Below are 23,886 nucleotides of genomic sequence, written 5' to 3' on the forward strand. Positions count from 1 at the left end.
CTAACGGTGGTACAAACGGGTACAAACGATTCTAAACTAGCACCCCTTCGCAGATTTGAGACAGCTCAAATAATGGCAGTCACCTATTAGTCAATATTGAAAATCCTGTATCTCCTTACCCGCTGGGGTACAAACGAAACTAACAGTGGTACAAATGGGTACAAACGAATCTAACGGTGATACAAACGGGTACAAACGATTCTAAACCACCACCCCTTCGCAGGTTTGAGCCAGCTCAAAAATGGCGGAGTCATCCCTTAGTAAATTTTGGAAATCCTGTATCTCCTTACCCATTGGGGTACAAACGAAACTAACGGTGGTACAAACGGGTACAAACGATTCTAAATTCATCCCTGCAAACAGAATTTAAATTACTCCAAGTTGGGTGCTAGCGGTTTTTTGACCCCCCCTGTAATTTTCAATTCTTTGAGGTACAAACGAAAATTAAAGTGGTACAACCAGGTACAAACGGGGTACAATCGAATTGGGTTTTGAAAATTATAATATTTTTATGTCGGCTGCCAGGTTCACGTAGGTACAAAAGTGATTAACTTTGCGATTACACCATTCTAAACACTTGTCAATTTTTCAATGTTGTAACGGCAGCGTAGTGTTGCACTTTTGTGACTAGTAGAAGTAGGCGACACGAAGCCCTAAAGACAAATGCTGAAAAAACAAATGCTAGATACTTTGCGAAATAGTCATTGTTGATTGAACAACGTCTAATGAAATCAATAGCAATTTGTGTGCACGTGATAAAAGCTCATCCAACTACTGCCTAGAAGTCTGACGTATGACTTCCGTATACACGTGTTTTTAAAGTTTCTAAAGTGTTTATTATCACGAAACAAAATATCCAATTATGTTATTAAGCTTTACTTATGTGTATATGTATATATTTTTTAATATGTTTTAGGAATGTCAGTAATATCGTTACTAATTATGCTAAGTGTACCTTCTGCCAATCTTAATTTGATTCAATTTATCGTTAACAGTTTATTTGCATTTATAAATGAAATCATATTTCTATGCAAGTTTTGCTACGAGTGTCAAGTTTACTTGATAAGTTTGTTAGTATTTTATGTATTGGTATCAGAAAGCACCAAGTCATTGAAGAAACAAAGAAAGAAAAAATAGAGCCAGGGCTTGAAATAGCTAAGAATACTTCTGCATCTTGGGATCAGTCGCTTTTCTCCTCAGAGTACTGTGCTTCTTGCAAGTTTTAGTGAGCTTCAGTAATATTAATACTTCGAGAGCAAATCGTTTCTGAGTTGGTTTTTATTTTGAGTTAATGGAGGAAATTCAGCAGAATGGGCATGAGGATAATATGGTGAGGTGCAAATCATTCAATGAGCGTTCAATACGAAAATGTTTAAATGTTTGTTGCGGACATGAGCTGTGCTAAGTTTGGAATTTCTGGCTCCTTCTCATAATACCGACTGGGCCTAGGGATCAGCAAGTCAAGGTAGCCACGACAATAAATAAAAGTTCCTAGGATGAAAATCGCGCGAACGGATTAGTCGTAACTCATTATTCAAAACATCATTAATCGTTTACCACGCAGAAATCATTGCGAATGACAAGTGGTATTAAAGAATTGCAAATTGTATTTAATTGCCTACTAATGAATGTAAATTACATCGTAATTCAAACATTCTAATATAAATTAATGGAGAAAAGTGATCGATTTGTGAAATAAGGCAGACTAGAAACGAATATTATGCATTGAAATGCATCCTTCGTTGTTACAAAAGTTTATCATGAACACTGTTGTTGATTTTTAAAACTGTGTTGTTGCAAACAAAAATTAATTGATCCCGCTCAATAGCCGTAGGAAAATACCACTATTGACAGAAATAAAAAAAATTAGAATGAAATAAAGAAATCTATGGATTACGCATTTACTTTTGAAGATGTCAAGTCATTGAGATAAAATGTACTTCAGAATTTTGTTGGCATTCAGTAATTATAAGTGACTAACAGTAGATTGATCCATCAAAACAATTCGTTTAAATAATTATTGCGTATTGGACAATTTCAATTTGTATAATGTCATGCCAATCACAGACCAGGCAGAGAGCATTTCGAAAGGCTGAAACTTCGAAAGCAGGAAAACCTTCAATTCTGGAAATGAAATTTTTACTTAAAGTTCGGAAGATTTTCATGGAAAGTAATGATCTCGTAGTGGGAGAATAATTGAAGGCGGTGAAAGATTCTGGAAATCAATATGTGTAACGGTGAACGTGGGGGCGAAGCCGGCATCGGAATTCTCTATTGAGCTCTAGTATTTTATTAGGAGCATAATGACGTCCTACGTGCACGAGGAGCGACTACTCGGTGTTGATGCGTTCGTTACTTACCGGAAGGACGGTGGCTCGCCAAAAATCCTCCCTCTAACGCCGTATTTCCTTCGGTAAAATTCCGACGAGACGTCGGAAACGGGGAAAACGTCGCGAGTATCCTCCGCTATTCGCCGCCGCGATGGGAAGCGGAAGTGCATTGCGACGGCGTGCCGAAGATGGCCGAAGTACAAGCTCAAATGTGATTGGTCCATTCTCGGCTTTACTTCGTTCGAGACAAAAGAAAGAGCCTATCACCTGACACTTACTCGTCCTGCTCTTACGCGCTCACGTCCCAAATGCATTCCGTTCAGTTTAGCCTGTGCGGACGACTCACCGGCAAATATTTATTGACGCTCTACATGCAAGTAGACGCGTACATAAAAGTATAATGTACAGAAAATGGGCACGCACTCTGATACCTGGTTCCTTAATTGTAATTATCTTAGAGTATACAATTTTTTATGAGATCTTGTATGCAAAGTTTCAAACCTAATCGATGCTATCAAATAATTTCGCGAATATCTAGACTACCGTATATTGTTTAATTTTTTTCTAAGCTACCAGTTCTTCACGTTTCTCCCCCGAGTGTTGCGTATTTTTTTTTTATTTTCGCAATATGAGCAAAGCTTGTCGCATCTGTACTCGCATCAATGCGTTCGGGATCATTAAGGGATGCTGTCGGATGTTCACAGTCGAATAACTTCTGACAAAGGACGCAACAAATTATAAAACGTAAACAGAGCAGTAACAATTACTGAGAAAATCACGTGGGAGCTTCATATAAGAATGAGTATTAAATTTTGAGCGTATCTTCATTGAAACGAGCACTCGAGTTTCCTGTTTATCTAAAAATTGAGACATTTTCTTAGAACACTAATATCAAGGTCCGTGCGAATTCTCCAGGCAATATTCTACAGATCTATTCTTCAGATAAATATTGATGTGTTGTAACATATCCGCAATAAAGTCTGTAAATAGCTTAGCACCACGACCTTCGAATCGTATAGGAACTGACAAATGTTTTGACCTGCTGAATAAAAATAAAAAAAAATTAAGCGTGCCTCTTTCAAGATCCTTACTCGCTATCCCGCGTATATCCGAAGTCAATGAGTTTCTCCGTTAAGAAGGAAAAGAGCAGCTGAGGAGAAACACTCGTTACTCTGTTCAAATAATCCTACTTTGCATATTTCGCTCGCAATCTAAGGAATCCCGTTTTGCATTTCGCGGCGCAAACGTGCAGCAGTCTAGTTTATAAACGAAGGCCGCGTTTATTTCACATACCGAACTTTCCATGAGACGTCTCGACGCTCAACGGACGCATTCCTAGCACGCAGAATACGTCGATACGTGTCAGCGCAGTTGTGACGAAATAGCCAAAAATATAATGTTGTCTCGTCTCGAAATAGAATTTTTCTATTGCGTGTAGCGCCCTAGTCTTTTCCGCTTCTCTTTGGTAAAAAACTTTTTGCTCTACTTTTTGCTTTCTGTTTTTGTTATGGTCTCCGAGCGTCCAGCTCTATTTTGACAGGCTCCTCGACTCATTGACGTATTGCTACGTTATTTTCGGCCAGATTCGCACCCAATGCGAACCCTGCTTACTGTATTTGGAATGGCAGAAAACCGTCTTTAAAACTGACTCGAATATACTGATTTTTCGAGGAGATATAAAATCGATAAAAGAGATCGTAAGCTGCACATTCACGATTAAAGTTGATCTTTCAAGACATGTTGAATAAGCAACATGGTATAATATGTTGCACCTTAGGCTCCGTTATTTTTTCCACTCTATTCCTTAGGAAAAATATATTTTCAGGTATACATCGAGACTTGCATAAAAAACTGTTTAGTTACTTTTTTAAACTACTAGAAACTCTTGAATAATCAAGGTGAGCAACGTTACAACTGAAGATCAAGTGTTAATTGACGTCCATCCTCTTAATATTACTCACAATCAGACTTGAAAATCGTGATAATGACGTGTCTGGTCCTTCGTTGTTGTTGAAGTCTGTTTGGAACATTCCAGGTGACATTCGGGAGTATTACGCTGAATTGAGAGATCACCTTGCGGTATCTTAAAAAGCGACACATAACCGATCACTTAACTCGTGTTTACTTTTGCGTAACAGCTACGCTCGCGGCACAAGCGATGGGCTGGAAGCCAATTCGGCAGAACGATCAACGTCACACTAGTGTTTTGTTTTTTTCCATGGAACAATAATCCTCCCAATGAATCCTAGTAGCTTCCTGAGCATTGCCGAGGCTCAGCAAACTTCGAGAAGGTGTACTGGGCCAATGTATTTATCCCAGCAACATTTAGTATTTCTTTTCATCTTCTCTCGTGCACTTTGCATTGCTCCGCGAAAATACCGATTCGAAGTAAAATCGCGCGATTATAGATCACGTGCAAATGATGTATCTTTTAACGACCTTGACTTAGCGCTGGAATTTATCGTTCTCCCTGCCGAATTAGCAAAACCATTTTTCACTTCCTTTTCGCGTGCTTTGTAGAATGCAATGTATATCTCGTCCGTATTAAAATTTCCGAGATCGTGTAAAATCGATAAACTGATTGGAGAAATCGAATTTTTATTTCGTTCTTTGGTCGCATTCTACGATAAATATTAGGTGTCAGGTGTCTGTTGCGTGGTCACGCTAATATTAAGGCGTTCTCTGCCGATGTCCAAGTCTCGTGTCATGTCTCTAGCTTATGAGTCAAAGGTATAGAGTTGCGTAACTCAGCATCAGGATTCGCCTAATTACTTCGAAATTCCGTGCTCCCTGCCAAGCGCGAGCCAGCTGCGCATTTCTTAGCAAGCTACCCTCGCAGCATTTTCTCTCGAATCTTCTGTAGGACGTGAAACGTAGGATGAAACGTGTCCAAATAGTTTGTCGTCTATCATCTCGTTAGACCGTAGCGAAGCTACCGATACACGACCTTTACAAATAGAATGTTCAACATTTAGCCGTTCTACGTCTTTATTGTGTAAAAGTCCGTATTTACTTCTTACGATTTGACGTTCGTTTACGACGGCACATTTCGAATATTTCCATCATCGGTCTGAGTGTTTCTAGGTAAAGTGAGTAACGCGTTACTTAAGTCTTAAAATTAGCGGATCGTTAACGCGATAGACACTTTTCTCGCGTGTTCTGGGCGTCATGTTGACAAGCATGTTGGCGAGCATGTTGGCGAGAACGGCGTCGACGCCGGTGCGACGGCAGCATCGTGACGTCCTGCTATTTGAGTTTTCTTCAATGGACGTTGTCGTATTCTGTTTTTGCGTCGGCGTCGGCGTCGGCGTCGGCGTCGGCGTCAATGTCGTCGTCGGTTGAGTTTTGAATTTGGTAGATAAAGAATACGCGTGGCCCTCTTCCCTCTCTCTCTCACTCTCTCTCTTTTCAATCTGTCCTCCCTCTCTTCTCGATACTACGAATAACTATACTACTCCACGTGATGTGTTCAACGCACTACTAGAATCTACATATGTATGTTCTGCTCTAAAGCAGTGAATCGGCCGTCCACTGGAATTATTTATAGGAAGCACGTGCTCGACTACTGACCGCGTGTTGCATTAGGTTAGCCTTACGGATCCAGATTCTTATTTTATTGCATTCCCACACGAAATCCCTCTGAAAGAGTATCTTTCTGTACTCGGCACACTCTGTGCTTGCTTTGTCTCTTCTGTCGCACTCACTTTACCGATTCCAGGGCCATTGTCGGCGACTGAGAGGTCACCGAGGGTTCATCCGGACAGCCTTGGCTTCCGTGGGTCGGTCAGGAATTATAAATATATTTTTGACCTTCCACTGGGGAAATTCCACATAAATTTGTCCTTGAAGGTCGAGCTGTGGTTCGTGACTTATGCCCGGAGGAATTCTTCATCGCGGATCCAGCCATTCGAAAAGGGTTCGCACTGTGGATCTTTCCTGATTATGGACCAACGTATTTTGCTTAGAATTTCATAATTATTTTTACAGTCGAATGTGTCAATTATCCGTATAATGATTCACTGCGGAAGTGAGACGAGATAGTTAAGAATGAAGTAAGAATCGTTAGCTTAAGGAAAATGAAGAAGCTTCCTGGTTGAAAATAATAGGGTGACTCATTTCTAAAGAATTTTTCTTAGTCAAAAGTAGCTCTGAACATTCATTGTCAGCGTCCTAGCTAGAAATTACGTGGGTAGTCAGTTCCCACCGGATTTCCGGATGCCAATTGGATCTACACAGTGGACAATTTCGTGCAGTCATTCCGAGAAAGATCTAAAATTGGCTGCGTCGACTTATTTCTGGATAACAACTCCCTGGATCCTTTTGGACTTGTGAAGCAGCCGAATGCACCAGCGTCGCTGCTTCTCTGTAGCTTCTCTGTAGCTTCTCTGTAGCTTCTCTGTAGTTGCCGTATGACGTGCGGCGCTCTTAATGGGAATTTAATTCGGGCGAACTTTCGAAATAAATAGCTCAGGTCGAAATGGTGAAGAAGATCCATTGCCACCTAATCTTGGACTAAAGATGTGACCAAAGGACCAATGTGCATTGCTGTGTTGGCATTACAGTGCTGCGGGCCGGACTCTCTAATGACGTAGCATTCATTCACGCTCAAACGGCGCAAAAACAGATCTAATTCCGTACTTCCGGTCAGAACGGCGCATCTAGGATCCGTTTCGTAAGTCCACAAATTGATCCTCGCCTTTTACGGTTCCCCTATCCATGCTCATACCGATTCCTTTAAAATAGAGCAGCCTCAAATCCGGCTGAAAAACAGATTTGCTTAGTTTTTGCAACAGTCTTGCACAATGTAATCCGTTCAGACCCATAAAATGTTAGCGCGCGGCGCAATTCACGTAGATGCAGAATCACGTTAAAATCACGTGAAGATTACGAGAAAGCGTGCTCGATTCTTTTGGCGCGATTGAGCGAATCAAAATTTGATTTTCAAAAGGATTTCAATGTCACGGCTCGTGCACGTGAATCATTTTGCGCGCTCCTTGCCAAATTCACTCGCGAACAGGTTTGCTTCTCTTGTCAAATAACTAAACGAACACTCGAGCGCACATGCAGTGCTTTTCTTTGTCACTTTTCCTCTCAACTAATTCTTCCTTCGGTTCCAAAGAAATTTATTCAATTCGAACAAGGTTAACGAGGATCGTCGGTCAGAGAACGTTCTTGAAATTACACCGTTTGCCCTGCTATACGCGGTTCGCTCAAAGATTAATGCGTAAAATTAGATCGGAATGCGCTCTCAGAGCTTCCAGCGCTCTTGGCTAATTCGTTAAGTACAACGTGTGCTTTTTCATTCGGGCAGAAGAGAAGTGGCAGAAGACAAGTGGCTACGAGGGCGGGGCAGGGACGATTAGACTTAACAAAAATAACTGGCGTCATTTGGGAACGTGCTCTTCTCGAATTCCTGATAAATCTTTAACTTTATTATTATGCATTACCTTCGGCTTCACCTCTCTCCAGTGTCGGACACAGCAGCCAGACAATTTTCGAACAAGTTCGCCGCCGTCAGCTTGTTCATTAGACTCTCCTTACCGGCACAGTTTGAACAATGTCTGCACGTGCATTCGTTAGCGCCATCAATTCTTATGGATGGCGTTTTCTGCTGGATCTTTGTTTACACTTAAACACATGTTCTGACATATGATCTGTACGCGTGCGCGCCTAGCAAATTGTTACGTACATGACTTTTTTCCAAAGGGTTTGATTTTGCGGAAATTCTTTTCATTTATTTCAAAAGCGGCTCATGCTAATCTAATACATATACATACGTGGGAATGGAAAAGAAGAAGGAACGACAAACCATCAACGATCGCTTGACGATCGCTTGACGATCGCTTGACGATCGAAGGAAGTTTATAAGATGACAGTCGTTGTCGATGAAGTATAAAAAATGCATGATCGAATGTATCTCCGCGAAATCGATACCTGCTGATATATTCAATAATTAAAATTAATGACTGTTAATCACGTCATCCTCGCGACCCAAAATCCTACATATATATATATAGTTTATTGTATTTTTAGTCTTATCTATGGATACAGCAGCCAACTGATTACTATAATTCTGATGTGAACACGTTACTAATAATCAGAATAATTTTTGATTCATCGTGGAACAGCATTTTCAGAGTAGGCCGTTGTTTGGCAGCCAATCAAATGCGACGATTCGTTTGAAATTGGCTCAGAAAAGGTCTGGTGTGGCGCGAATATTTCGCGTGCGAGCCACTCAGATCCGAGTAACATTTTGGGGGGAGCTTTTTGACGTCGAGAGCTTCTTATAAAAAGACGCCGAGCCTCGCGAAGCTTTACTCACGAGGCGCGCGCCCTGCAAGCATAATTAATAACTAACCAAGTAAAAGAGGTCCAAGCTGCTTATAAAAGCCTCCAGTGTGCTCTCGAAAGTCAACATTCGCTTTCGTTAAAATAGATAGTACCTAAATAGTATTGGACATTCGATTTAATTTCGCGTGGTAAACCTTCAGTGAGAATCGGCAAAATGTCTTCAGTAATGTTCGTGAGTATTTCTTGCCCGGAGTATCTGTGCGACAATTCCATTAAGTTTTAGATATTGAAACTTTATAATTAATTGCAAATTATTTTTCTTTATTTTCTCCTATAATTAATATACACGCGTCTATCTTACTAAAGGAATATTTTTCAATAAACGATCCGTCGATGCTCTGGGTCAAACGCAGCAGGATCAAACGGAAGGTCTAGGTCGTGTCACGTTGATTGATCTTCGAAAAGCGATATTGTCAAAGAAGAAAGTACATATCAAGGTTAAGGATAGTTTCCACGCGTCGACACGTTCATATCTCATAAACGACCAGTTCAAATCTCGTGAGGGTATCACGTGCTTAATGTATGAATGTAGGGACCTATATAGATAAAGAAAACTTGACAAAATGCCATCGCGATGTCTTTTATGGTCAGGGCCAGTCGACAGCCTGCTCTATTGGATCCCATCCAACATTCCTAGTTGATTAGGTAGTCGCGAATCTTTTTCGCTAGAATGCTAGATCCTGTGTCCGCATATTCATATTTTTCTTTTACGTGGACATTCAAAGGAAAACAACAAGTCCGTACAAAAGTTATCCTGCATCCTTTCGGTTGGCATTTAGTTGCACTTTAATGTGTCATTTGTCACTCCTTTTGACTTGGTCATTCTGTTAAGCCTGGGTAGTAGAAAATGGACTTGAGAAAGTTCTAGGTTTCAAGAAGTTCTTGAAAGTCACTGTTCAACTCAGGCTTAGAAGCCCCGAAGATGCGCATACTGCGTCTGTACGTCGTTCGGCATCGCTAGACGGCAGATGGTCGACGTACGTCATATACTTTTAGCAAGTTTTCCTGAGCTATGGAGGTCGTTCATTGTGAATTCGGAATTCTCAAAGCGTGGAGCTTCGGACTCGAGCGCTCGTGTATTTTTGAGCGGCATAAATATTCTTGCATGGACGTCAATTAAGATTTCTTTTGATTAATTATTTGATTTCTCGGTAAGATCGTCAGTACGTACGGAGAAGTTTCAAGTGCTTTGATTTTGTATCTTTTTTGAGATTACAATATAGTCAATTAAGTTTATGGAAACATTCTAAAATGTTGACATTCTGTTTTTGTATTTTAGGAATCTTTGGGAGACAAGGTTGCCATGTTTAATCAGCATGCCGACAAGCATTTGGATGGGCAAAAGAAAAATCCTTTCACTTCCGGTTTAAATATCGAGAAACCTAAATTTTCGAAAGACGAATATGGCCGGTAAGTTGAATCTTGATTTTTTGTTCACCAACGGCTCTTGTACGGAAATGTTTATATCATTATCAATTCTCTATTGCGTGTACATTATATTCGAATGTACGCCAGATGAAAAGAGTTGGTACATTACAAATTTGATATCTTATTATTATAAAATTGAATAAAAATATATTATTTCGTTTTAGCCCGGCGGCCGGATCTCTCTCAGATATTCGGGGACGCAAAGCTACAGCACATATTTCCCGTGAAATTCAAGAGCTTTGCGAGATCATCAGTCAAAATGGAACTCCTTGCAAGGATATGCCGGAAATCATTGGCATCACTTTCGGTGACCTATTCAACATCTACACCCATGTCAGTGATAAGTGCGTCGGTCTTCTTCTCAGAGCCAGGAAGCAAAAGCTCGTAGAATTTGAAGGGGAATGCCTTTTCCAGGTAAGACAAAATTTAGTTATTCGATGTCACGGGTCTTTTCCATTTTAAAGGAAATAATGATTTTTGAAATTTTCGATATTGACATTATTTTGTCTGTTTTATAATAGAGGAGGGACGACAACGTACCGATCTTCCTGACCAAACCAATTGCCGAAATCAGACAGATCTTCAGGCAGCGATTGGAAGAACTGGCGAAGGAGGGCCAGAGTTAATCCCTAATGATGTGTATATAATATTGCTTAATTAAGTATCCAATTTGTTGCCATCCCTTGTGACAAATATTTATCGTGACAAGAGACGACGGGGGCCTATATTAATTTATTGTACACCCCGGATTAAATGCGAGCACGACCATTAGTTTTTACTTAATCCGTAATTTGTATTATGCGAGAATGAATGGCACGCGAAAGCGGATTTGCTGTAAATATAATGAATGAAATTTGTGTTAATGTGATATACAATACACAAGTGTATTAGAAATAAATCCGTTTTTACAGATTTCCATTTGGAACCATTGAGACCTGATTCAATTATTTTATACAAGTAGGCTTACAGCTTTAAGTGACTTTTAGAAAATTCCTTAAAATGGGTTTAAGGGAAAATCCACAAAAAAAATACAACATGGCGAACCAATTGATGGTAATCGCATAATTTATATATTTATATACAGTTACTTTACAATGCGCTTTTTGTTACATAGTAGCTCCATTAGGTTTCGAGCGTTACGGTCACAGTATGACGGTATCAAAGTAAAAAACTAATTGAGGGCAGCGTTCACACGTGTGCTACACGTTGAAAGAAAACTCATAATTTTCTCGATTAAAGCGTACCCTGACGTAGACGTGACATTTCCCAGAATCTCTAAAACTCTCTTGCACCATACACGCTGCCAGAGTCACGGATACTAGTGAAAAAAAAAATAAAAAAAATAAAAAATAAAAAAGACGTATCCACCTATCTAAGGTTGGCAGTAAGTATAAGTAGTTTTCTCGCAAGAGATTTGCTGCGCTCTCGTCCGCTTGGGGCAACTATTGTCTTTTGACTCATGTCCGCTAGAAAACTTTTTGCAAAATTTCCTCTATTTCATTGGACGAGAGAATTCGAATTGTCGACGATTAGTCACGCGGCAGCATTGTCTCTATCTTCGGTATCTTTTCGAGACTTTCAAAGTTCCTTGAGATGCAAACACGCGCAATAAAGGTCGACGCAGAATGAATGGCAGGCGAAGAAAAGTTAATGAAAAAAGACGGTGATTTCATCGTCCTTTTCAAGAGTTTGACAATATTTTCACCGTCAGCATCCCAGAAGCAAAACTTGGCTCGTCCCTTTTTGCACTCTCGTCTTGAGAAAAATGCATATTTACTTGATGCAGAGTGTAAGATAATCGGTATTCTCGATATGTGTTTCATGATAATTTGGAAATTCGGAATAAATGTTTCATTCATTTCCTTACGGCTTGAAATCCTCATCCTTAATCTTTACGGAGTCCAAAGAAGATACGTAAACATATGGATATGTGTAAGATTGCTCGCGATGTCCTTCCATGATTAATTTCACAATGAGTTCTATCATTTCCTTTTATTCTTCAGACAGCCAGAAAATTCCTGTCAAATCTACAAGTTTCCACGTATCACGTCACGTCTCTTGCTACGAGCTACGGCACTATGCAACGCTTTATTGTATTTTCATTATTCTCTTTCTTAACATTTTCACACCGCTAATCCAATATTAATAAATCCACTCGTCCCGGCGACGTTCCTTAAGCTCGATTTTTCATTCGCGAAATCAGTGGCGGGGGCGTTGCGATCGTCGGAGAACTCTACTGAAAGTCTCACCGATCGATATTCGCTTTGTTATACTGGCTAAATATATATTTTCTAACATACGTTTTTTCGTTTCCTCTCAATCTTTTTCTCTTTCTAAATTCCGCAGATAAATGAAATTCTTAGATGGAGGAGTTTCACGGTCGTCCACGACTCACGAGTCACGTAATGCACCTTATACATAAATCTCTGCTGAATTGCTGGCGAAATCCGTGAATCACTGCTGAAATTCTTTATGGAATTCGCGAGGAATTGCGTCGTTATGTTGCTCTACTATTAAATCTACCAAAACACTCTTGTGATATTTTTATGATATTATAGAGCGCGACTTGCGTTCGCTAGATACGTATTATTCGTTAGAATCTATCTTAATTGTGACGCTTCGAAGTCTGACATAGTATTCATACAAGTTATCGTTTGATAGTAGAAAACAATGCGAATTAAGTTTTTTCACAGACTGTACGTTTTTTCACTGTTTTTCATATCTTCAAATGCTAATGAATCTTGTTGGGATCATTTCACATTTTATCCTTTCGGCGTATACAGTGGCGACCTAATTAAATATTTTTGTTGAATCAAATTTAAAAATATCTCCTTGTGACGAAGAATACAGCTTCTTGAAAGTCCTCAAAATGTGCGTGCTTCTTCTTTGAAAATAATTCTCTTGGATCTTGTAGTCTTCACAAAATATCTCTTTTACAAAATGGCCTTTCTCTCACATTTCTTTCCTATTACTCTTTCATTCCATCTTCTCTCGCGATGGAATTACGACGTCGATGACATTAAACCGTACAACTTCGTATACAAGGATCACTTGATCTATCGATGTTTTCCATTTAGAAAATTAAGCCGCGTCTCGTTAAGATTTTCATATGTATCAAATAACATCTTTAGGTCGTTAGAGTCATTAGGTCCAATATAGGTACATTCTACTTATGCGATAATCAATCAATAGATAATTAACGTACATTCTATTATTTACATATTTTGGGAAATGGACTCACACTCTCATATCGGACGAATCTTTTACAATTGTTCCTTGTCACATACTTTTGTTTCTTAAATACACATTTAATTACTATTCAATCTCATTATCCTAATATTTGTTTTACACATAGATATTATAAATATCTATAATATATATTATATCTACATAATATAGAGAATCTATCGGATACATCTGTTGTCCATGATAATGGAATGTAATATATATATATATAACATAGGCATTTATATATATATACTTTATGCTCATTTATAAAAAGCTTCGCCTATCTGAAACAATGCAATCTACTGGCATAAATCAACAGTCCTTTAAAATACATTTTTGCTTCATCGGAAATGCACAATATTAAACCTCTCTACCGAACACTCAAACATAACACCGATTTTAATTTCTCTTCCTCCATGTTAGTCAGTCTTGGCATTATATATAATGACGCGTGTGTACGTGTGTGCATGTCTCTCATTATCTTACTCTTAATATTACAACTATCGACTGAAATTTTGAGATACCGCAAAAAAAAGGTAAATTCCCATTTACATTGATCTTAATAGTCCACGCCGATTTTCTAAAAGTATGTTTACAGAGTAAATTTATATATATATTTTGTATCCGTGAGCGAATATCGTCACGGATATACTTAAAAATATATTATTGTCTTTCGATGGAAATATAGCATTTGAATATTCTCTTCTTTGCTATTTGTCTGGTTTCATTCCTTCCTCCTTAGAAATTGTATTTCTTTGTCTTCCTCATTAATTCCTACGAACAATCACGATTTTCTAATTTTCACTAAAACTCGCGTCCCATTCAAGCATGTCTTTTCGTTTGCTTACTATCTCCTCGTAAGTAAAGACAAACGTTTAAACCGAGGATGGAAAAATCCTGAAGCAAGTTCCTTCGCAGGGCGACATAAGTAAATCTTGTTGTACGCATTCTTCTACATATTGTTGTATAACATTCCTTGTAAATTTTTTAATCCTGGCGCAGAGTTATTCCGTTTGGTGTCTTTCTAATACTTGAAAGATTTCTTGTTAACTCGCGACAACGGTCCCCGCCATTTCCACGACTTTCCTTAATCTAACTGGAAGCGGTGCGTCGGAGCTTATCCGATGACTCACGGCTCGCTATCATACGTCGTTATCGTGGCAAAATTCAATCTTTCGTCTCGCCAGTTGCAAACGCCTCTTGTCTATTATGAAATCCGTGACGCAGGCTTTTAAACCCCTGTGGCCAGGTTTTCCACCGATGAACAGTTTCCCGTTGGTCATTAGCAGACTTGATTCCGTCGAGAGTTTCACGGGCTGGAGCTCGTCTATCTGGATGAGGGTTGCCTTTCGACGTCGCGACGCCTTTATGTGATGGAAGATACCGTCGTCGATTCTTTCCTGAAATTTCAAAGACAAACCTGAATACTGATCTGCCGAATTATATTTCTTGACTCTTCGAGAGAAAGTATGATATGTAAATACGCGTGTCTAGATAAATGCACGTACCGCGTAGGACAAAGTTAATGCGAGCTACGAGGATAGTGGCAATTATACGTACTCTACTCCTCAGGGAAATTTCCTCGCTTTTGCTCTTGTACGTCAGGACTACGTGTCCTTCCTGCAAGGACAATATTAAGTGTTCAGCCTTGCCACGTCCTATCCACGCTATCAGACCCTCGGGATGCGTTGTCCTTAATCTTAGATCGAGTTTGTTTGATTGTTGTCCTCTGCGCCTGGAATTCATTATCAGGACATTACGTGACAGGTCGTGTGTTGTCGCTTTGTGTTAATTACATTTCAACGTATCGAGGAGATACTAGAATGGGAATCAACAGAAGGATCACGAGGATATTCGATATCATAAAGAAAAGTCATTCTAAACCTTTTAAAACTTACTCTGCATAATCGTAACTCTCGTACTCGTAATCGATATCATCTTCCAAATCATAATCGAAGTAAGACTCCTCGAAGTATTCTCCAAGCGTGGTATTAGTGACGTTAGGACTGAGAAGTTAGTAGAGATTAGAGTTAGTTGACTATGTTCAAGTTAATACCAGTTGGGCCAGATTAGTCATGGACGACTGGTTGATCTAGAATAAATTATGAGTTCTCTTACCTTCGGCCAAAGCGATGCTTGAATTGTAGAAAATTATCGCCATTAAACCGCACAGGTTTCTCAGAGATTTCGCTGCTGGTCGCATCGTGACCCGAACCCATGACTGTAAATAAATAAATGATCGTAGATCAAGACTGAATAGGAGAACTCGAATCTTAAGCAACTTCAAGAATCTCTCTTACAGAATTCACAATGGAGTCCGTTATAGCCGGCTGCGCACTTGCAAAGGTAGCTGTTCAGTAGAGGGAGACACACGCCACTATTGTGACAGGGATTTTCATTGCTTGGACATGGCAAACCATCGTAGACCTCGGTGTTATGCTGGGTCACGTTTACAGCGAGATTCTGGTAAGTTTTCCCGTTTACCATTAATCTCTGAATTGCTCCTACGAGTCCGGTCCAGGCACCGGCCAGACGATGAACTTCCCGCCAGTGTCTGCAGCAGCAAGTGAATACACATTCTTAGGTTTTAACAAATACATTGAAATCCTAGTGAGTTCATTAAAATAACATAGAACCTATCTTACTTGACTCCTCCAATATAGAGAGGCATCTCTAGATTGAGTTCAGTTAAAGGACTTCCGGAAAGTCCTCGAGCCACTGTACCGTCGTCCATTTGCAGCAATCCTTCTCTACCCAATCTACTGATCCTGACACAATGCCAGGTATCCAGACTGACAAGATCCGGCGAGGTTATGTTGGCTATGCCACTTCCTAGATTGAACCGGAATTCAAGTCGGCCGCGGACCAAATTTAGGCTTATGAAATCGCCTCTGCCGTTATTCAATTGACCGTTGTACAGCAGGAGACCGTCGTTCGCGCGAGTGAGGAACCACAATTCGATGGAGAACGCCTTGGCCACACCTTCGAGACATGGCATTTCGAGAAAGCCATCGGCCGACATTTCCGGTACCAGCAACTCCGTGAGTTCCGCATCAACTGCGCGAGGAATACGTTTTAATTCAGTAAGATGGTAGAAAGAAAAAATAATAATTCGTTCAGCTCTGAGAGAGGAACTTACGGATTTCACATTGTTCGCCAGTTCTGCCTGGAGGACATTTGCAGACGTATCCGCCTTGTGGGAGAATGTCGCAAGTGGCGCCATGTTGGCAGGGCTCAGTCATACAAGGGTCCAACGTTTCCTCGCAATTAACGCCTGTGTACTGCGGTGGGCAGATGCATTTGTATTCTTGCGGTTCGTACTTATCCATGGCATAATTGTGTCCGTATTTCGAATGGTACTCGGCGCCGTAATCGTAATCGCATCCGAACGAAGCGCAACGTTTCTTCGAGTTCTTTTTCGATTTTCGTGATTCCGGAACGCAGCGGGAACCTTTGCATCTTACGATGCTGACGCCCTTAGATCGACCCCGTCCCTTGCGTGGACTCCTTTTGCATTCCCGGCCATTGCACAAATCTTCCTCATAAATTGGCTGACAGGTGGCGCCATTTTGACAGGGCAGATTTGCGCAGGCATTCTCACCGCATTCCTTCACGCGATAAGTCTCCAGGATATCCTTGTCTTGACCCATGTGCAGATCCACAGGTATCCTGTTTATCTTGAGCTTACGGATGCATCCCAATAAGCCGTGGCTGGTACCGATATTTTCATAAACCCTGAAAGATCATACCGTTTGTTGTAAGAAGTCTGAGTGTCTATCATGAGAGAAGCTGACATTGGGATACAGCTGGTGCTTAATTACTTGGTATAGTTGGTGGGAACGTGGCCGACAAACGTGTCTTGATTCAAGTCTAGGGATTTGAGCATTCCCTGACTCTGACCAGCGACATCCTCTCCGTCGTTAAATATCAAAACTCCATCCTTATGATATCTTTTCGCTGCTATCCGATGAAACGTTTTCATGGAGACTCGTTCTGAGGACGTTAATATGACCGCTCCATTTCCCAGATTGTATCTGAACTGAACGTGCCTAATGGAGAAAATTAAATAAAAGAATTATAGATAAACTTATGAAATAATAAATATTTTCATTGACATGTGAACGACTGACCCGTCGACAATGGCCAATGATACGAAATCACCGGTGCCATCTTTCTTTTGCTGATTGTACAGTATAATCCCGTTATCAGCATACGTCTTAAATTCTACCTCGATACTGAATTTGTGATAGGCCTTCAGTCTGTTCATTCTGACGTAACTTTTTCCATCGAATGACGGCACCTCGTAGTCACGTTTGTTCATCTCCTCGTCGCAGAGCAAACCCGTGTAATTTGGTCTGCACACGCAGACGAATGTGGCGCTCGGCAAATCGATGCACGTAGAGGACATGTGACAAGGATATGAGAGACAAGCACGAAATTCTTCTGTAGGAGTAACCGGCACATAATTCGCTGAAAAATCGTTAGAGTATAATTAGAGGCTCGAAGGGTTTTTCATGTACAGTCAAGCGAATAAGTTCTGGGTTCTCGCTCACCGAAACATTCCTGACGGTCGCTCGTCTCGGCGTAGCCGTCGGCGCAGATGCAACCACCATTGATGCACTCGCTGTTCGGGATCGTGCAGTCCTTATCGTCGGCGCAGAGGTCACCAAGAAGAGCTGTAACGACTCTAATTGTAGCTGGTGTTGGTCTATACGCAGCGGCTACACCTAAAACCGAACTTAGCTCAGTACACGTAAAAGTCTATACCAATTCTTTTTAATAACTTCATCTTTTTCTAATTTGTCCCGCAGGATATCATCTGTGAGATTGAAAAGCAGAAGACGTACCATGCTTCAGGTTATCTCTGTTGATGGTGATGGTCTCCTGGTGGGCGCGATGCGTGTAATAATAACGGGGATCCGGTTCTGGTACCAGAAGGTGCCTTGTGGATTTGGATAAAGGCGATATAGCTGCAGCTGGCTGCGTGTACTGGACGGCTGTGTATCTCTTTACGGGAAAGTCTGTGTTCACCATCGGGTCGTCTGAAAGTTCATAGCGGTTCGATGTAAAGCTTTCGAGTGGTCAGGGGATTAGTGTTTCATTCGGTGCAAAGCAAGGGTCAATGACTCGAGGAACGTTTATTGTCGAAAATTTTAATTTAATTGACATGGCAAAAGTTAAGTCGAAGGCACGAGTGATATTCTCTTCGGAAAATGATTGAATTTACGTTATATGGAAATTGATCCATTAGATGGAGTGTCCCATTGATTTTGCAAATTCTGTAATGTGCTTCCGGGTGAAACCGTCGGTAGTTTCTCGAGGAAGGAAGGTTCGACTAGTTTATCTGCGGAATAAAGAAAAACTCTATGCAAAATGCGATTACAGGAAATGCATTGCTCTGTCACTTGCGTAGCGCGTAGTACAGTGTCACTCCTTGATGAGATTTTAATTACTTTTCAATTCCGTATTATTTTCTATTACTAAAACTTGACAACTTGAATTTCCTGCTGCTATTCAAGGCTTCCTTATTTCTTCGTTATTTATTTTATTAATATGCTTCTCTGTTCTGTTTCGTGTTACTCTTGTACTTTACAGTGCATTATAAGTGAAATTTTTATCAAGCGTTTGGGTAGTTGGACAAGAGGATTCCTTAAATAATCTCTAAATAATGCTCATCGTACGTGAGTGGCAATTGTCCATCAATTAGGTGTTCTTCCTATAAGAAAAGAAGAATGAGTGGCTTTGAATAGCAAAAAATTTATCTCTGATTGATAAGCCATCAATGCGTATACTGGGAAAATACAATATTACAAGCAAGAGGAATCCCCAAGTGAAAGGCTACTTTATTCATGGCCAAGAGATAGAGAGAGATGGAGAGAGAGAGAGAGAGAGAGAGAGATATGAATATGGCGAGCGAGCCACGTTGTACCAAGTCCGATAGGGTCGACGACTAAAAAGTCGGAAAATACAAAAGTTGGAAGGAGCTCTGAAGTGCGCTGGAAACTGGCCTTTCGTAATCTAATTTATGTTTAACTTGCGCGGCAGAAGAGTCTAGGAAAACTTTTTAAAAGATTGACTTCCTTCGGTGCTATCCTGAAGTCGAGTTGGAAATGTCGATGGGGATGGTAATGGGGATGGGGTTGTTTGAGGTACCCGACGTTGAGGCGCCCGTCAAGGGATACGAAGAGGAGCTCCTCGAAGGAAGAGCAGCAATGTCTGGACTGGCAGATTTTCTTGGGGCAACAATCGAATATAGGGAAAGCAGAAAGATGGACTTCCAGTTTAATGGATTCACAGCGACTCGGTTCGAGATTTCTTTTCATTCTTTTACGAACTCTCTTTTATTTGCATTCGATATATTTGAACCCCGAACGGTAACTCGACTTGACTGCAGCAGTTCTCCCTCCGACAGCCGCCCACCCATCGCTCATTCCCAGGCCGATCAAGATAAGTTGTCGGTCTTCTAGATTTAATCTCGAAAGCGTTAGCTCCCTGTTGATTAAATAAGCGTTTGCTTTGGCGAGATAGGAAGAGGCAAAGCGAGGGCAGAAGGGAGAAGAATAGAGATTGAGAAAAGAGTTTGTAGGTTGAGTTACATCATCTAGAAAACCGTAAGTGTCTTATTAATGAAGAGCCAACCTTATTCATTTTTCAGTTTGGCTTCCGTCGGCATCCCAGACGATAGAACCGAACGAAATCAGGGTTGGGGTTGATGAGTATACATATATGTATCACAAATGCATACAAGCTCAGATAAAAATTGCCAGATTTTATTATCTCGATAGGATACAAAGGCATAGAGCTACGTTTAACCTGGTCGCATTTTCTAATCGTACAGGGTATCTCTTTTTGATCCTTGCAATCTTTGCGATGCTAACGATCACTGCTGCACGTGATTCTTCTAGGTTCGACGAATATGACTTTATCCTATCTCGGCCATTATTTTTTCCCTTTCACTTCACTCTTGCCTTTTCCGACTTCTTTCCTTTCTTCACTATGTAAATCTAGCTAAGAATCGTACACATATCTTTACATCGTTACAATCTACAGTGTAAAACCACGGCAGACAATTAGTGCAATCAAATTCACTTTTGGAGCTTTGAATTCTTGAATTTCGCTAAGTCCATTAGATACTTCTTAGGTAATTTATTTCTTTTTTTTTTTTTTTAATTCTATGTCAGGAATTCACGCCTGAAGAATGTTACAGCTTTATAGATGAGGGGTACAACAAGGGCATCATGAGTAGCGAGTAGCATGACCTTCAGTAGCGTAGAATGTACGGCGACCTGTAGGGCGTACGTTCAGTGAACCCACCTCGGCAATGACCAAAGGCCTGCGTCACGACGTCCGCCTGATGTCGACAAGCGTAAAGTCGTAACTCGCATTCGTTGTCGTAAGTCTGTCCGTCGCTGCCGCAGACGGGCATCGACGGTACTTCCGTCGGACAGGAAGACGGACAGACGCAGTGCGCACCGCCAATTTCCGAGCAGTGTCCACCGGAATAGCACTCCAGTTCGTTGCAGCTTGTTGGAATTGGTGGACTCGCGTCAGCTATCAACATAGACTCTATATTAGACTAGAATCACGTCGGACATGAAATCTTCCAGTGATTGTGAATATTTTTGTTTTCCCGAAGGAAGGTCTCGCGAATTTAGGAATTTCGAATATTTCATGCCATTTTCTTTAGGATACCTGAATAACATCCTGTCTGCGTTAGTATCTTATTGTGGTCTGTGCATATGGTGCACTTCTGTCCTTGTATTTCCGGCTTGCACACGCATCTACCAGTCATTTGTTCGCAGTCCTCACGCACAGATCCAAAGAGGGAGCAGCCGCAAGCTAATGAGCAAAATCAAAGGCCTCATGAATACTGCGCGTCTGGTTAGGTTAGGGACTGAAAATTGTATGAGGGATTCTCTGGATGGGTGTTCTTACGTATGCATCCCTGGTGGCCCTCGCTGATCTTTGGTAGACCCCAATAACCCGGCATGCATCTGTCACACTTCAAACCACCGACGCCCGGCTTGCATTCGCATTGTTCGGTTTCGGGGTTGCAGGTGTCCGAGACACTTCCGAGTCTGTTGCAGTTGCATAAACTTGGGCAGCCTGCGTGGTCTGGACCTAAAGCTGCTGTCTTGCCGTCGGGACAGCATCCGTGCCATGAGTCTGAACACTTTACTACCTGCACTCCTTGAGCTACGCAGAAATACGAAATTCTCTGATATCCTTACTTTTCCTTACGGGTTGTCGGATCCTATAAGATCTTTGAAAAGCTTCACCTTTTTTACAACAACGCGCAAACGAGGTTGTCTGATGACAGTAACTGTTGCTAGGGCAATCTCTGCGTTCCTTTCCACTGCCGCAATCGTATTCCCTATTCTCAGAATCCACTAATGGCGGATCCCCATTGCACGGTTTTACCTCCATACCTGTAAGAAATATTCAATAATATTCGTATCGAGTTTCCAGTAGAATAAAAAAAAAAAAAAGAAAAAACACATCGGAGGAAAGTAAAGCATTGGCCGTTGCAAGGTGTCTGGGGTCAAAGGTCCTACGAGGGTCATACTCAAGTTGGTGAACGGACTAAACTGAGAAAGGGAATGCGACTATTGAAATAGGATGACAGTTGATTATCTTGCGAGAAATTTCGAACCTTGACAAAGGTCTAATGGTCTGAGTCTCAGTTCCTGCTGCCTCTGACAGGCCTCCATCTTCATGGCGCACAGAGACGAGTAAGTTTTGTGGTCACTCGCGCAAACAGGACGCATGTTCTCCGGCGATATCGATGCGCAATCGAAGCGGCAGCTGCATCTTGGAAACTTGTCCGGACCAAGCTCGCAGGTCGCCTCAAAATCGCAATGAATATCCTTGCAGGCTTCTCTCTCTTGTGTACTTGTCACCTCGACTGTTGTTGCTAGGCGAGTTACGGCGGGTGTCGACACGGTGGCTATGGGGTGGTTAAGGATCAGAGAGGCGTTAGTGCGGTTAGTTAAGCTTATTTCATAGCGTTCACAATTAGTTTTAAAAGTATCTGTTATTTGTTAATATGTAGTAGATGAGTGAAATGTAGGAAAAGTTGAGCAGCACTCTGACGTACGATAGTTACGTGAAAATTGCTATAATATACGTAAACTCACTGAGAGCCGCCACGGCGAATCTTTCGCTGCAGTCGCCATAGAAAATGACATGAAGTGGAGGAAGAGTGGGAGTCCTTTCGCAGGCACTCTTCTGGAGTTCACACTCCGATGGGTAAGTTTTGGCGTCGCTTCCGCAAACTGGTTCACCTGCCTTTTCCGGGCAGGCTTCTGGGCAGGTACAGACCCCGGCGACGCAACGGGCCCCATGCTCACATTTCACTCCAGTACACAATTCTGAAAGAAAGAAAATCAGCAGAAGCATAAAAGGAATCCCGTCACGAGGTTTCCCGTGGAATTCTTAAAGGGACGTGATCTTACCGCAGTCACCCTTGTAGCTAAGAACGATTAGGGTTTGCGTAGAGCAAGAGGCTTTCTTGAGGGCGCACTCGCTGGCGTAAGTCACCCTGTCCGAGCCACAAACCTTAGAGGCGGCAGGTGGTTCCTTCTCCTGCAAATATATCGTGTCAAAATGGAGATTCTAACCCTGCTGGGAGTTTCACTTGTTGCACGAGATAGGATGCTCGATCGGAGATAAAAGGAAAAAGAAGGAAAACTCGATTAGCCGCTCCGACGTTCATTGTTCTATTTACTTATTAGTGGAGAAGGAGAAACAGTTGGAAAAACAAATGGGGTAAATCCGTACGTGGGCTTCACGGAGATTACTCCAGCATCCAAGCGCTCAGGTTATCCTGTGTACAGGCTTCATTAGTTCTAATTGGAATTCGAGACCGCAGTATTTGTGGTGGTTCGCAATAACAATGGCTAATAGTTATTATGGCTGCTTGATTGGAATAGCCGTTTGTGGAGTTCGAGTGGAGAAATCGCCGAATAACCTTTGCGGTGTTAAATTTACAGGACGATTCATTATTGGTGATAGGGCGACCTTAAAGCTGCCCACTACCCCGTATTTGCCTCCTGCGTTCTTCGTTATAATTGGCGCCTGGCTACACGGACTTGCCGAAATTAATTTACTTCGTAAACTTTTCTATCCCTCTTCCCTAAATCCCTTCTGCTCTCACGGCTTGTACTTTACGCTCTACTCGACTCTTCTGCACATACGTATATGACACATTAAAGCTGATCAAATTTTTCCCGGGATTTTATGGATTACGGTTATTTGCTTCTTGACGAATTGCTTCGATACATTTTACACGTCGTTAGGCTTTCCCTTTGATAGAACGGAGCCTAACCGGTAATCTGAATTGAAAATGATGAAAAAAATGAGCCGGAGACTTTTGAAGGCAAATCTGTAATTTTAACAAGCACTTTGGAGTGGAAAAGTGTTCCTTTTAAAAATATACGAAAATGTCCCGTCGATCTTTTAGGCTATGCAATTTTTTATTTCTCGCTATTTGCGTTTGACTGATTACCGCGAGACGCGTCGTCCTAATGGCCTGGTGAATTTTACTTTA

General features: G+C 41.3%; 3 protein-coding genes across 12 annotated transcripts in view; 1 reads left to right on the forward strand and 2 right to left on the reverse strand.

Moving 5' to 3' along the window:
* Window positions 1–8,528, reverse strand: part of LOC107269300 (elongation factor 1-alpha) — an 11,576-nt gene extending 3,048 nt beyond the window's left edge. The window contains exon 1 of one of the 2 annotated variants that reach the window (XM_025086578.1): window positions 7,778–8,528. The gene's annotated coding sequence lies outside the window, so the exon portion shown is untranslated. Of the gene's footprint in view, window positions 1–2,360; window positions 5,067–7,777 lie in introns of those variants that run through there. The other variant, XM_015742994.2, reaches the window with a different exon arrangement.
* Window positions 1,277–11,007, forward strand: LOC107269313 (actin-binding Rho-activating protein). 3 transcript variants are annotated; one of them, XM_025086582.1, is made up of 4 exons: window positions 1,277–1,330; window positions 9,961–10,091; window positions 10,274–10,523; window positions 10,631–11,007. In XM_025086582.1, the coding sequence occupies exons 1-4, from the start codon at window positions 1,292–1,294 to the stop codon at window positions 10,733–10,735; spliced, it is 525 nt and encodes a 174-aa protein (XP_024942350.1). In that variant the 5' UTR covers window positions 1,277–1,291; the 3' UTR covers window positions 10,736–11,007. The 3 variants fall into 3 exon arrangements, with proteins under 3 accessions (XP_024942350.1, XP_015598507.1, XP_024942351.1); XM_015743021.2 differs by lacking the exon at window positions 1,277–1,330 and adding an exon at window positions 8,649–8,853 and having other exon boundaries at window positions 10,631–10,979; XM_025086583.1 differs by lacking the exon at window positions 1,277–1,330 and adding an exon at window positions 9,814–9,832 and having other exon boundaries at window positions 10,631–10,986.
* Window positions 11,008–11,156: 149 nt separating this feature from the next.
* LOC107269311 (agrin) overlaps window positions 11,157–23,886 on the reverse strand; it is a 189,182-nt gene continuing 176,452 nt past the window's right edge. For 4 of the 7 annotated variants that reach the window (XM_025086575.1, XM_025086576.1, XM_015743015.2 and 1 more), the window contains 18 exons: window positions 22,793–22,922; window positions 22,475–22,708; window positions 21,991–22,284; window positions 21,617–21,766; window positions 21,273–21,533; window positions 21,030–21,176; window positions 20,652–20,888; window positions 18,185–18,379; window positions 17,891–18,064; window positions 17,468–17,807; window positions 17,159–17,386; window positions 16,477–17,072; window positions 15,983–16,394; window positions 15,638–15,891; window positions 15,456–15,558; window positions 15,236–15,343; window positions 14,898–15,072; window positions 14,480–14,737 (listed from right to left, as the gene is read on the reverse strand). In XM_025086575.1, coding sequence (XP_024942343.1) covers window positions 14,480–14,737; window positions 14,898–15,072; window positions 15,236–15,343; window positions 15,456–15,558; window positions 15,638–15,891; window positions 15,983–16,394; window positions 16,477–17,072; window positions 17,159–17,386; window positions 17,468–17,807; window positions 17,891–18,064; window positions 18,185–18,379; window positions 20,652–20,888; window positions 21,030–21,176; window positions 21,273–21,533; window positions 21,617–21,766; window positions 21,991–22,284; window positions 22,475–22,708; window positions 22,793–22,922 — 4,296 coding nt within the window. Of the gene's footprint in view, window positions 14,738–14,897; window positions 15,073–15,235; window positions 15,344–15,455; window positions 15,559–15,637; window positions 15,892–15,982; window positions 16,395–16,476; window positions 17,073–17,158; window positions 17,387–17,467; window positions 17,808–17,890; window positions 18,065–18,184; window positions 18,380–20,651; window positions 20,889–21,029; window positions 21,177–21,272; window positions 21,534–21,616; window positions 21,767–21,990; window positions 22,285–22,474; window positions 22,709–22,792; window positions 22,923–23,886 lie in introns of all 7 variants that reach the window. The other 3 variants (XM_015743012.2, XM_015743018.2, XM_015743017.2) reach the window with 3 other exon arrangements.

Source organism: Cephus cinctus, unplaced genomic scaffold, assembly GCF_000341935.2.
Source record: "Cephus cinctus unplaced genomic scaffold, Ccin1 Ccin1_scaffold0629, whole genome shotgun sequence".
Classification (NCBI taxonomy): Eukaryota; Metazoa; Arthropoda; class Insecta; order Hymenoptera; family Cephidae; genus Cephus; species Cephus cinctus.

Coding starts and splice junctions, on each gene's coding strand:
- LOC107269313 (XM_025086582.1), top strand. CDS start 1,292: ATGGAGGAAATTCAGCAGAATGGGCATGAGGATAATATG. Junction 10,092..10,273: donor TCGAAAGACGAATATGGCCG/GTAAGTTGAATC, acceptor ATTTCGTTTTAG/CCCGGCGGCCGGATCTCTCT. Junction 10,524..10,630: donor AAGGGGAATGCCTTTTCCAG/GTAAGACAAAAT, acceptor GTTTTATAATAG/AGGAGGGACGACAACGTACC.